The sequence below is a fragment of the Ambystoma mexicanum genome, chromosome 4p, assembly GCF_040938575.1.
Source record: "Ambystoma mexicanum isolate Mex_15411 chromosome 4p, UKY_AmexF1_1, whole genome shotgun sequence".
Taxonomy (NCBI): domain Eukaryota; kingdom Metazoa; phylum Chordata; class Amphibia; order Caudata; family Ambystomatidae; genus Ambystoma; species Ambystoma mexicanum.
The window spans coordinates 259,191,835-259,205,108 of NC_090927.1; the positions used below are offsets into that span (position 1 = coordinate 259,191,835).

General features: G+C 42.1%; 1 protein-coding gene across 1 annotated transcript in view; it reads left to right on the forward strand.

Moving 5' to 3' along the window:
* The first annotated feature begins 973 nt into the window (after positions 1-973).
* Positions 974-13,274, forward strand: part of LOC138453183 (zinc finger protein 721-like) — a 117,274-nt gene continuing 104,973 nt past the window's right edge. The window contains exon 1 of the mRNA XM_069605786.1: positions 974-1,246. Within this exon, the coding sequence (XP_069461887.1) occupies positions 1,210-1,246 (37 nt within the window). The 5' untranslated portion in view covers positions 974-1,209. The remainder of the gene's footprint in view (positions 1,247-13,274) is intronic.

Below are 13,274 nucleotides of genomic sequence, written 5' to 3' on the forward strand. Positions count from 1 at the left end.
TCTCTCACATCAGAAGAGAAGCCCACTGGCTGCCAATCAAAGCCAGAATCACGTTCAAAGCCCTATGCATTACTCACAAATGTATCAACAACACAGCTCCCTTATACCTTAATAAATCAATTTCTAACAAAGAAGCTAATAGAGCATTAAGATCTAATTACAAATCTCTCCTGTCTATCCCTCGCTATAAGAATAGTAGGGCTGGAGGTAAAAGCTTCCCAGTGCTGGCTCCACCCACTGGAACAGTCTCCCTACTCACCTAAAAAATGAATCTTCACTCCCCATCTTTAAGAAATTATTAAAAACATGGCTATTTCACTCAGTCTATCCCTCGAGTATCCAGCTCGGATTAGACATCCTATTTCTATTGACCTTGATCTGTCTGAATACCTGTTTTTACCTGATGCCAATTGTACTGTTTTCCTCAAATTGATTTGCAACTATCTAATAGTTATGAATAATCGACTGTAGCCATCTTCTTTAATTGACTGCAACTACGCCGTGATACCCTAGGGTCTGGGCGTACAACACATGCACTAAATAATAAATACATAAATAAATGAATGTACTATTTGTCCTGCCTTGAATATTTCAAAACTTTAACCCGGGAAAATCACAGCCACCCATGCAAAATTACATGTACATCATATCAAGTTATGACAAGTATAACTGCCCCAATGTGTTTAAGACACAACCAATCTACAAGTGACTACGTCCCAAGACCCGCCAATGTTGTCCATGTAGCCTTTCCCCCTACAATTTTACAAAGCCACAGGCACACATGACAATGCAGGCTTTCAATAGACGCACACAAAAGCTTTTATGTAGGAAAAAAAAATGTACATCTGTTGAGTTTCCCGCTTGACTCTTGCGGAATAGACAAGAAATTGACACAGAGTCATGGAATGTTTACTGCCCGTGGTTTATGTGCCCCGCTTGCAAGTACTACTTCCGGGTGAGAGGAGACCTAGCTACACAAGCAGACATACGGTTATGCGCCTCGCGGTGCTCGCTGTTCAAGAGTAGCCAGCTGCACTGCAAGCGAGGACCTAGGCTGTGTGATGGAAAAGAAAGCACACGCTGCTCTGTACATTCTCTCCCTTGGGAAGTCTCTCGGGTATTTCGTTTCGAGACCAGCGCAGCGGCCTCCCCGGTGGTTTCCGTTTCCACCGAGGCTACTGGTTTCATCCCCGGTTCCACATAATAATCATGTCCCTTGAGACAAAGCAGGACGAGCAGTGCCAAGGTAAGTACCGCTGCTCGGGTTTGGCAAGCCCCACCGTGTGCATCATCCCTTTTGGTAGATTTGTTCGTTTCTCTGGTCTGTCATTTCCCCTCTCGCTTGCTGATGATGACACATTTAGCCACCTTATGTTTTGCCTTTGGGCAGTATCCAGCGGGGCAAGAAAGGGATGTTGAGGGGATGGCCATCTATAGAAAACCCCCCTGTGTTTTTTTTTTAATTTTTTATTTTTTTTTATTGTGGGAATCTGGTTCTCCCAATGTGTATCCAAGAAAAGCGAGACCTAACGAATAGATGCCAACGTTTTTTGCGTGGGCTTGAAGGTCACTTGTTATTGCTCGGACCAAAAAGGCCCATATTTGCATAACACCGCTCCCCACATTAAAAGTGATATGAACCCACCACATTGAGGGTACATTACATTGTACTGAGGAACACTCAGTTTGATTTACCTTTCGCAATAGTTTTTAATTGTGTAAAAAAGTGTATTTTCCCCCACACGGGTGACTGTGCCACCTTAGTTGACTGTGCTTTGCAATTAGTTTGACAGGCAAGGGTTTCATTTTATTTGCATCACTCACTGGAAGTGTGTACTAACAGTTCTGAATTCTTGTGTTCACAATCAGTGACTTTCTTGAAACATCATTAATTAATATATAGTAAACCAATCTGACAAAATTATAAATCCACATAGAAATTCATTAGGCAAAAGAAAATGATTGCGGTTTCATATTTACCAATCATAATGGAAGTCTGCAGGTAATGTAACGCTAAATAATGTAAGACCAATCATTCTGCTCTCGATTCTCCAACTTAATTTGAAGCTTTATGAGAATCAAACCTGAAGTTTGTAATTATGCAATTATTATTACGGTGCTATATATATATATATATATATATATATATATATAATTTGATTATTGCTGATTCCCCTCCTTTGCTTGTCCCGTCATTGATGCTTTGTCCTGTGTGTCAGTGTGCGTCCTGATGCCTGCATGCTACGGTGCGTTAAAACATTTATATAATAATAATGAAGAAAACCCTTTTTGTCCATGACCTAATGCAAATAAATTTGACATTTTAAAATGCAGATTGCTCTAGTCAACTATTAAAGCTGTTCTGAGGGGAGGAAGGCTTTCAAATGAAAAAGCCCCCGGCAGCTCTTATCACCCAAACGATAATTGTGAATTGTATGACTTCCTGCTTTTTCGAATGGCTTAACCAAGTTAAGGGAGTGGTGTTACAGGTTCAATAGCCTCCTGTGATGGATTTTAGAGCAAACGATAATTTTCCTAAAGTAAACTGAGAACAACAAGTTTGTGGGTAGACTAGAGCAAGGGGGCATTGTTGAAACAGTTTGTTTTGTTGGATTTCACCCCTTACTCAGTGGCTTGATGGAAAGTTGGTTGCACCTACGAGGTACAAATAACTGTGTGCACCCGACAGGCAAACCTTAATCGTTTATTAGGATTCCAGAGACTGGGTTGTCGATGAGGATATGCAGAGAAATATTCCTATTGAAGTTGGAACTTTTCCGCATCCAAAAGAATTCACCAGGCCCCACAACATTTAACATTAACATTTCCAAGATTTCATCTTAGTGTCATGTCCCTGAGTCCCAAGCACGGGGAAGAAAAATGCACTTATGTATTACAATAACCTTTTAGTTTTCAATAATTGTATCTTGCAATATATTTTGTTTAGCTAAAATAATGCAAATTAAAGAAGCATCATTCACAGTTCAATTGTACCTGGCTGTGTATTTGATTTAACTTTGAATAACACTGCATTTTTATTTAACTTGAAATGGAACATGCCTGAATTTGTAGCTGGAGTCATCTTGGCGCTATCTGCTCCAACCTCAGGAATTTCCATCACAATTCAGAGGCCACAGAAAGGTTTCAAAGGCCAGCCCCCATAAACACTGCCAAATGCAAGCTAATTTATAAGTACAAAGGGAGCTGTAGCATCCATCAGTTTCAGCCACCTCATAAAAATCCATTAAACTGAAGCCATAGGGCTGTTTATCACGGGACCACTGCAATGAAAATGAAGTAGCCGAGCTATGTATTAATACCATGGAAGAGAATTCATGTGTGATACACCACCAGTAATATCTGCAGGCCGAAATCAGCATTTATACTTCTTGTCGAGCTAAAGGAAAACTTCACATGTTGCATTTTAATTAAAACAATTCAAACAATTAAAACTTTAGAAAGAAAGGTCCTAAAAACTTTAGAAAAAATGCATTCTTAAGTCTTTCCCTCAACCCAAAATCTGCTTGGTGTATAATGATAAAAAATATAAACACATAAGAAGAAAAATAATAATTATGTCTCTAAATATACACCCCACAGCGGCATGTAGTGCCTTGAATTGTTCCTCCTGACAAATTGTAGATTACCTTTAATTAAACTCGCACATTTACTCCCAAAGTTATGACAAACAATAAATGGCTCTTCATAAGATTGGGAGTGATCTTACACACCCTCATGTCACTCACAAGGTTAAGGGTGGATAGCCACACCTTCGTCACAAGATTAGGGGAGGAGCTCTTTTGATTGTATAATACCTTGCACACAGAGAGAAAATATTGAATAAATCTGGATACAACTGTAATTGGATGGACGGCGAGAACTGGGACCAATTGAAGACTCTTTCCCAGGCTGGCTGGAGAAAGAAGCCCTTTTAGAGAGAGACGCGCAGGCCCTATATTTGAGATTGGGTGCCAGACATGCAGCTGAAAGGGGAGCTTGTTCATGCACAAAACTACAGAAAGAGGGCCCCAGCTGATTCCCCAAAACGAGAAGCCATCTTTAAAATGTAAGGTGAAACCCCAATACAATTCCAGATAGTCGATACAGTGCGGTCTATGGTAGATCCAAAAAATAAAATGGCCTGGGAGCAAAAGGGGATACTAGTTTGTAGTGGGGACAGACGGGCAGTGTAAGGTCTAATTCCATGTGTCTCCTAATTGAAACTTAATGGAAGTGAGATTTAATTTCCAAAAAGCCCAATGGATTTTTGTATTGAGAAGTGCAGATTATAGCTTGAAGAATTTTGTGCAACTTAAATGCAGATTGTTTTTGCAAAATTATACGAAATTAAAATAGAATCTGTGGCTCATGCCGGCATGGAATCACGCGAACCATAGTGTCGTCATAAAACCCCATTATCTGACAGAGTGTCATTTAACATTTAAAACTGCAGTCAGGGGGAGTCTAGTCTGTAAATAGATGCCTGTGCAACTGAAGGTAGTTCAGATAATTCATTCTATTCACAGGAAAGTGTAAAACCTATGCAGTCCCTTATCCTGAAATGGACAGGTAGGCCTATGTGAAAGGTCAAGGGTGCTTTAAGATCATACTTCTGTAATGGAGAATATTCTATCTCCAGCCCAAAGCCTGTAAATAGATGTTGAATTAATAGACGTTGATTTGAAATCTGTTCACAGGCATATAGATTGGGAGCTGTACATGCAGATATTCATTAATGAATGCACACTGTAAGGGTGTTGAAGAAGGAAGCTAACACAAAGGTGGCATTGTTTTGGTTATAGACTTGTGTTGGTGTAAATAACACCTCTATCCCTATCTCTGAGGGGTTTCCCTGCCTCAAAACTAATACTAAAGGGCCTGTCAAAATAAACTCCACTGTCCTGTGTCACAACCTACTTCTATCTCTCACACTGTAACTAAAAGATAAACTAACAGAAATGTCCTTCTTCAGGAGAAAGGGTCCCTTCTCCTATTGCCTATATAGCATCTAAAAGAATGTTCTTTTGCAATGAAAATACCAGGGGAATGCCTCTCTGTGATGCTGGAAATGCATTGGAGGGACAGGGCCTCAATGTCTTTGTCCTTTACTCCCTTATCATGTGTGTTCTGTGTTGTCTTCTGCACAGGAGTCCATGTGGGACCCCTGGCAGTGCAGCCCTTCCACTTTTTGGTTGTGGTGATCAGAGACTCTTGGGATACCCTTATGACACCCATGGGCGGGGATACAACCCTGTACACCTAGTTTGTTTATGGGCACCTGTGTGTGGCCCACCAAGCAGGGTATGTGCTAGTGGTAGCTCCATTCTGAATTTGACAGGTGCTCTGCGTATCCTCCATTTTGGGATACCCAGGCCCTGCCATAGGAAATCAGTGGATTCCTGATAGAAGGCAAGATGGCCCCTGTGGCCTCTTGTTTTTAATTACCTAGTTAGTTGGATTTTCCCAAAGTCCTGGGAAGCTCTGACTCTGTCCCTTCCTCTGCCTGGCTGTTGAGTGGAAGAACCATATATGGTATTGTGGGGGAAGTCCAGGCCAGACTGGCTGGAGCCTTCCCAGTGACTGTATGTTGCGGGTACACCCTTGGGGTGGGACCTTGATGAATGGAGTGTGTGACCAATATGCATTCCATGTTATGGGTGTCTGGTTTCTCTTTGTGTGACACAATGAGACGGCCCTTCACGAAACTGACATGAATGCAGTGTGGTGTGCTGAAAGGCTGGGTGCTTGCCACAATCCACATTCCTTGTTATGGGTGTCTGGGTGGAAGTGAATGCCCTGAATGCACGGTGAGCCTGATTGGCTGCCTGCCTGCTTGAATGCCCTTATGTCTGATTGGCTGACTGAGCTTAGCTCAGTAGATTGAATGAGGGTCAGATGTGTATATCTGGGGACGTCTCACTTAACAATTTGTTCAGAAGCTGAAGTTGAAACTTGAAGTTGCTTATCCTTGAAGCCCATGTTTGCTGCTGCTTACCTTTGATGAAATCTGAAATCTGTCGAGTCTGTCGAGGACTGATCCAAGAGAGGACCTGGCTAGTCCCAAAAGGCTGTCACCCGGAGACAGGGTCCATCAAGAAAGCACCAGGACATCGAAGATGTCGAAGTCCATCGTTGACCGGAGTTTATGGATTTCCGTGACCGCTGGAAGCCGTGTTGACCAGAAGCGGGGACAGCTTGATGATGTGCTGCTCGATGACCGGAGCCGCAGCACTCCACCTTGCCTAAGAACATTTAAACCAGGGGCTCCCTTGCCATCAACGTTGACCGATTTGTCCCGCCAGAGAAAGTCGAGGTTGTCGAAGTCCACAAAGACACCCACAATTGAAGATCGGAAATCCAGCCATGGGCGAGTCTCGATCGCCAACACACAACGCCCGGTGCTGGGCCTACGTTCTTCACGAGTCTTCCTTATTTTGTTTAATTTATTGTGTTTATATTAAAAATTAGAACTTTTACACATTAAAAATGCTTACACAATTCATTAGGTAGCACACGAAATTTAGCAATTATAAAAAAAAAAACAATTCTTAAATAAAAGACCATCTTCCATCAGTCATTGTTATTTATTTATAAATAATTGAGAAATACATTCAGCATTAATTCACAATAACCCATAATATGCAATTATAATACAAGAAATCGGCAGAAAAGCTACATTAGTAGAAAATTAAACCGTTGTTATCCAATGTATTATACAATTCATCACAGCATCTACAGATGTTTTTTTAATACTTTCTAGTATATCCTAATTCATCCAGCATTCTATCAGTGGTTAGAATAACTTAATTACCTGCACTTGGCCTCTCCCATATTAATTGTGCCAGATCTTCATTACTTAGTGTGAAATCATCTACTAAAGCATCTCTTTCTGATGTCTCTTAGCAGTGGGCATTCCACCATCAAATGGTATAGGGTCTCTTTGGTCATTTACAGTAGCGACACATATTTGTCTGTACCACCCCACCCTCCTTCTTCTATTGGCCAAAATGTCCCCAGTGGGCAAAAGGTTAAGACGGAAGCGCAAAAATGTACTCCGTATTCTTGGACATGGGAATGGCTTCAAATAAGTTGGCAGCATTCCCACTGGCTTTTCGATCCTGGCAAAAGTAGAATAAGGTTTATCATTTCTAACTAAGGCGATCGTTTTAATCCAATCTGTCTCCTTCAGTCTTTTGATTTTTTTAATTTTAATTTTGTCTTTTTTTTTCTGCATTCGGATTTTCAAGCATCCCACCAAATAGCGTCAGCTCTATTGACCATTGCCATTAGAAGGGATGATATATTTGACTCCAATTCTTTAGCTAAGTTTACAAAAATTGTTTGTGCAGTGGGATAAAGGATTTTTGTTACTAAGGTCAGAAGTTTCCATTGGACCCAGTATTCCAATGACAACAAGCCCAATTCATAGCGAATTGACGACATTGGTGTCCCACTTGGTAAACTTAGTAGCTATTTCCATATGAAGCCCTCTATTTTTACCCATGGTATAGTTGAACTTGTTGGGTTCACTTCCACTTCATATAATATCTTGGGAACAACTTTTCCAACATAGTATGTGAGGAGAGGTTTTATTATTCGATGAGTCTTCTTTGCGGCACTGTTATGGAGAATTCTCCAGAATGGCTAATTTCCCTTACCTACTGAGTCCCTCAGCAGCTTTGCTGGATTTCTAGCATTTTTTAAAAAAAATTTCACTTGGTAAGAGTGTGAGCCTTTTTTCCCACTCTTACATGTGTTCTGCTGTGTGTGTTTAACATGATCTTGTGTTCATAGACTGTGGAGCCTCACCTCCTCCATAGGCGTCATCTTTTTACTGTGTGTTACACAGCACCTTCAGTGCAGTGACACAGGGTTGTCTTTTTGACTTCCCTACTCCGACTCCATTTTCTGGGACTGACTACTGTCTCCCAGAGCATGTAAAGTTGCCATTGGGCCTCATTAGGACCCTGGCGGAGAGGGTATTACGCCAGCGTAGTGCATGGCGTACCTCTCCGCCATACTACGAGTTCCCGTAGCGCCATGGAGGTTTTCTCCGCCTGGTTTTACCAGCCGGAGAAAACCATGGCGCTACGGGACCTCGTTGTTAATTACGCCACCGTATTTTACGGTGGCGTAATTAACTCCTTCCCCACTCCCATTATACCCTATGGGGCAAGAATGGGAATGGGGAAGGGCAGAATGGGGATTGGGGATTTACCGCTCCGCCGAGGTCGGAATGGGGCGGTAAATCCGCCAACCCCCATGGCGCTATCGGCGGCTTTCCGCCATGCTTCGCGGTGCATTTAGCACCGCGAAATCCGCCTGGGTCGTAATGAGGCCCATTGACTTTATTAGTCTCTTTTAAAACTCACAGACCCAGTACAAACTAGTGCTGGAAATGGTTAATACTTATCCCTTTTTGTCTGTTTCTCTTGGAGCCTTGTTTCACTCCCTTTTCTTTAAGACTTGGCTGGTGGCAGTGGTAACTACCCTATTTTTCCTACCGCAGTTATCTTAAATAGCTGTGGTATTGTTTTAGGCTATCTTGGTAGCCTCAAACTTAAACCCGCTAGACCTTATACGTTTTTCTCGTGTTTTACTCTGCGCGACAAACCAGGTTTGGTTCCTTTGTTTGCAGTCCTTTCGAGGGCTTCTGCACAGAAGCCCTCCTTGGGCGCCTGTATGTCTGGGGGGGGACAGGATGTGAGGGAGGGGTTTAGGACTCCCTGCACAGGATCTCCTTGGAGACCCATGTCGCACTCTTATCTTATCACTCGGCTGTGTGAATGAACTGCATAAAAAGCAGGTCTCTGGGGCTGGAAAGGCAGAGTCGCCAATGGAACGAGATAACCGAAGGGTAGCTGAAAGAAGAGGACCCCTACCACGACTGAAACTCCCGGTGAAGCCTTGCTGCAGGTCCGAATCTTCATACTCCAACGGACAGGGAAGATCTGCAAGGAATCTTCTCCCCTTGAGTTGGTGGGAACAACGAGTTTACCAAACTGCTCGCCAGGCCTCCCTTCTCTGGTTGAATTTGCTGTACAGAGCTACAGTGAACCGGATAGCCAGGAGGAACGGACCCTGCTTGAGTTTTAAGGAACGCACCTTTTATTTGTTGCTTTGCTCTGCTGCTAGTTTCTTCCCTGGGCAGTGCAGGACCCTCCAGTCTTCCGACAGTTGCTTCAGGAACTGTGTGCCTGCAGGACCTGCCAGGAACGTCCGCCTCAGCTACAACCTTCTTCTCCATTTAAGGTACTGTTCAAATACGGTTGTTTGTTTCGTCCAGCCGCGGTGAAAGTGTGTGAAACCTTTCGCCAATCCGAGGGCTTGTCCTTCTCCGTTCTTTAAACTAACTTTTCTGCCGACCAACTTCGTCCTGAACTCTTGGCAAAGACTTAACCGCGAACTACCCTGAACTGTGTGATCTTGAGCAAAGACTTTGGTCCATTGACTTTGGGCCAGGTCCCTTGATTTCCTCACTGTAGTTCCTTTTTCTATATTGCCCTGCTTACTTACTTGTTGGTGCGGCTCAATTATTGTCTAACTTTGTCTTTCCCTCCCTTTTAAATTTCTGGAGCGCCATTTTGCTCACACTTCATTTTGAGCCTAATTTGTCCAGAATCTATTGGGTGTGGTGTAGTGTATTAGGGGTGTGATTTTTCAACTGCTTTACTTTAGTGAAATGTTTTACAACTGATGTGTAAATAAATGTATATTCTTTTACTCAGAAACCTTGAGTCAGTGTTAGTTTGAATCATAGTAATTGCTGCTCTTTGTGTAACTATTGATACTGCTCACTTACTCTTGAGAGAAGTCTGGCTGCTCCGCCATCACTACCACTTTACTGTGTAGTACAGGCTTGTACCAAAGGTGAATTTCACTTGTAGTCCTAATTGTGTGTGGTGTTCCCAAAGGGTATTGCATATAATTCTGCCTAACGGGCACCAAACTCTTTACATCGAGGTGCACCGCACGCCTAGTCTTCCAGGATGACCACGATCGATCGTCGACGAGCACCGCGAATGTCGAAGCTTCTGCCTCGACGACAGGGTTCACATTTCTTCGAGGAATCTTGACACCCTGTGGCTCCTGCTTCAAAGGGAGTCCACTCACGAGGTATCCGTCGAAGAAGCTCTTCTAACTCAGGTACTTTGGGTAGTTGAACATTTTTTTTTATTTTTTTTTAAACCACTGTATTTATTATTTGAAAGACATTACAATATAAACACATTCATAACCTTCATGGATTACACTTCAGCTACCAATTTCTCATAACAACAAAACCAGTTATAACATTAACCATATTATCATTTTATACTCTTATTAACTATAAATGATCCAATATCCTATCACAACACTCCTACATGGATAACAAAACTAGACAGCATATACCTGACAAACGTAGACCGACAACCAAACAGATTTCCTTATTTCCTTGCCCTGCCAATCCTTACTATAATAATATTGCATCAACTGTACAGTTCATCAAATGGTCCCCATACCTCAGAGTATTAGCCTTCCTGTTTTTTCAGCATAACTTTCTCGTAACTAGCCAAGGTTTGTAAATCTGATAACCAACCCTCCACATCTTGTTTTTTCCTCGATCTCCATACCCTAAAAATGTGCTTAGTAGCCACCATCAATGCCCTGTTAATCCAGCCACTATGCTCACGAGCTACCCTGCATCTCCCAGTATTAGAGAGCAGGATTGTTGAGTATGACAACCTTGGCAAATTTACTCCCAGTATCATGTCAAGTCTGTTCAAAACCTCACCTTAAAATCCCACCGCGCTTGGACAATCCCACAGCATGTGCAACCGAGTACTTCCTTTTTTGGCCACAAGCCTGACGTGAATCATAATTCTCCATACCTAGATTAATCATCCAAGCTGGGGTCCAGTACAGATGACACAAAATCCTTTGACGCACATATCTCAAGTTTAAATCCTTTTTTGAATTTGTACCAATTCTTATGTAGCTCTCCCAGTCTTTTATAGATATGACTTTACCCAGTTCCTTCACCCATGCTTGCCTCAGATTTTCCCATAAACCTGCATATGAAATCTGCATTGGCATCCGTTTCAAATAGGTTGATACCGTACAAGGAGAGGAATTAAAGTTACTGCAGACTGTCGGTCTCTTTCATAGGCCCATCCAACATCCCCTGTCTTTGCATAAGAAGGGATTCCAATTCTATATAACACTTATGCTCCCTTTTTCCCCAGGCCAAAATTCGTTCTTAGTGATTCCAAAGGGACCATTCGACCATCTTTCCACATGTCTTGCACCCTAAAAATACCTCTCTTCACCCAACTCTGCCAATATAAAGTCTTGTTTCCAATGTGTAGTTCCAAGTTGTGCCACAATGATGCTTCATAGTGCATCCATATATTATCTCCTCCACTTGCCATAAAAGATCGCAATGCATCTCCAGTAGTTCCGATTGTGGGCAATTTGACTGCCATATTAGGCATTTTCCCCATAGTATATATATCCTGCAGAGAGTATGGCAGAAATTGCTCTTTATCATCCATAACGGCAAGCAATTATCCCTTACATTAAAGTATAATGCTGTTTTCTTCAACGCAAACCGCTTGCAATAATTCTCCAAATTGGGGTACCCAAAACCTCCCTCTCGCACTGCCTGCATAAGGACATACTGCAGAATTTTAGGTCTCTAACTCCCCCAGGAAAACTTTGTCAATGCATCTTTATAACCTTCTTTGTAAATTTAAGAGGAATAGACTGAATAATATATAAAACTTTGGGCAAGAGCACCATCTTTATTGCATTAACCTTAGCCCAAATATTAAAGGTCAAACGGACCCATTTTAACACATCCCTCCGAAGTACTTCTATTATTTTGGTTACATTAAGCTCCACCATCCTCTTTATATCTCAAACCAGATGAATCCCAAATATTTCACACTTTTCCGTAGCCCATGACCTTGAGTCGCTGCGTGGATGATTAACATTCACTGGACAAACCATTGACTATCTTGTGACCTGACAAACAACCCACCTCCTCGAACATGCTCTTAAGCAGAACCCCACCTTCCCTTGGGTTGGCTAGTATTGTCATAACACCGGCGTAACATAACACTTTAATTTCTTTATCCCCCACTCTGAGTCTTCGCAGCCCTTGTGCCTGTCTGATACAAGCTATCAAAGGTTCTAATGCCACATTAAAGAGAAACGGTGATAACGGACACCCCTGCGGGTACCTAATCATGGTCAACTGCATCCATGTGATTGCCAACCTCAGACGTGCCAGATATTTATATACCAACATTCATATGACACTAAACAAAGACATTTACTAAAACGCACAAAACAAACAAGTAAAAAATAATCTATCCTCAACATTCCGTGCCCTAACAGAATGATAATTTAGCTTCAATATTTACAATATAACAGAAGTTCTGAACTATACTCTCCTCGGTCTGCACCTATACGTATCAGCACATTAAATTCAGCACCTGCCCTCACTCTCCATTTAAAAATCCTAAGAAGTCTACTTGAATCCCAATCCACCCATTCTTGTATCTTTACATAGTTAACTGGTTATCTGTATGTTATCCTTCAAGTAGTAATGCACCATCCCAATTATTAACATTTTCATACTGCATCCATATCTTCTAGAGGAAGAAATTGGCGATAAAAAGGAAATATCCAACCCATGGAAGTTTTTGACCATGCTCACCAACACCTCAAAGTTGTGCTATGTTGCCTGCATTTACTTTCCCTCATGTGGTTAATGAGCTACCCATTCCCCTTGCTCCTTCAAGTCGGTTACCATCACCATCTACCTTGAATCTTCATGTTGGAACTCTCAACTACCACTTACTGCTAGCAATCAACCATGGCAACACATCCTTAAATGACACAGAAGTCCTAACTTTATCCTCCTAAGGTATTCTCTCCTGAAGGCCATTCATCAACACATTGAGCTGTATTAAGCCTGCTCCACCCCTATCATATTTGAAATTCAGGGCAGTACTGCCTTTTCCCGGCCTTTCCCCTCAATTTCACACTGCTTGCTCTACAGACTCAGTCAAAAAGCAGTCTTATATAACGCTTTTATGACAATGGTTTTCGACTCCTATGCTCCAATACTAAGAAACTATTGACAAATAATTTAGTCACTATAAATTTGCCACACACAATGACAACACAAACTGAATCACCCGGACTGTAAAAGATCCTCCTACAGCAATATAGGATTAGGAACACATAATTAACAGTTGACACCCCCCTCCCTTCCGTGTTCATTT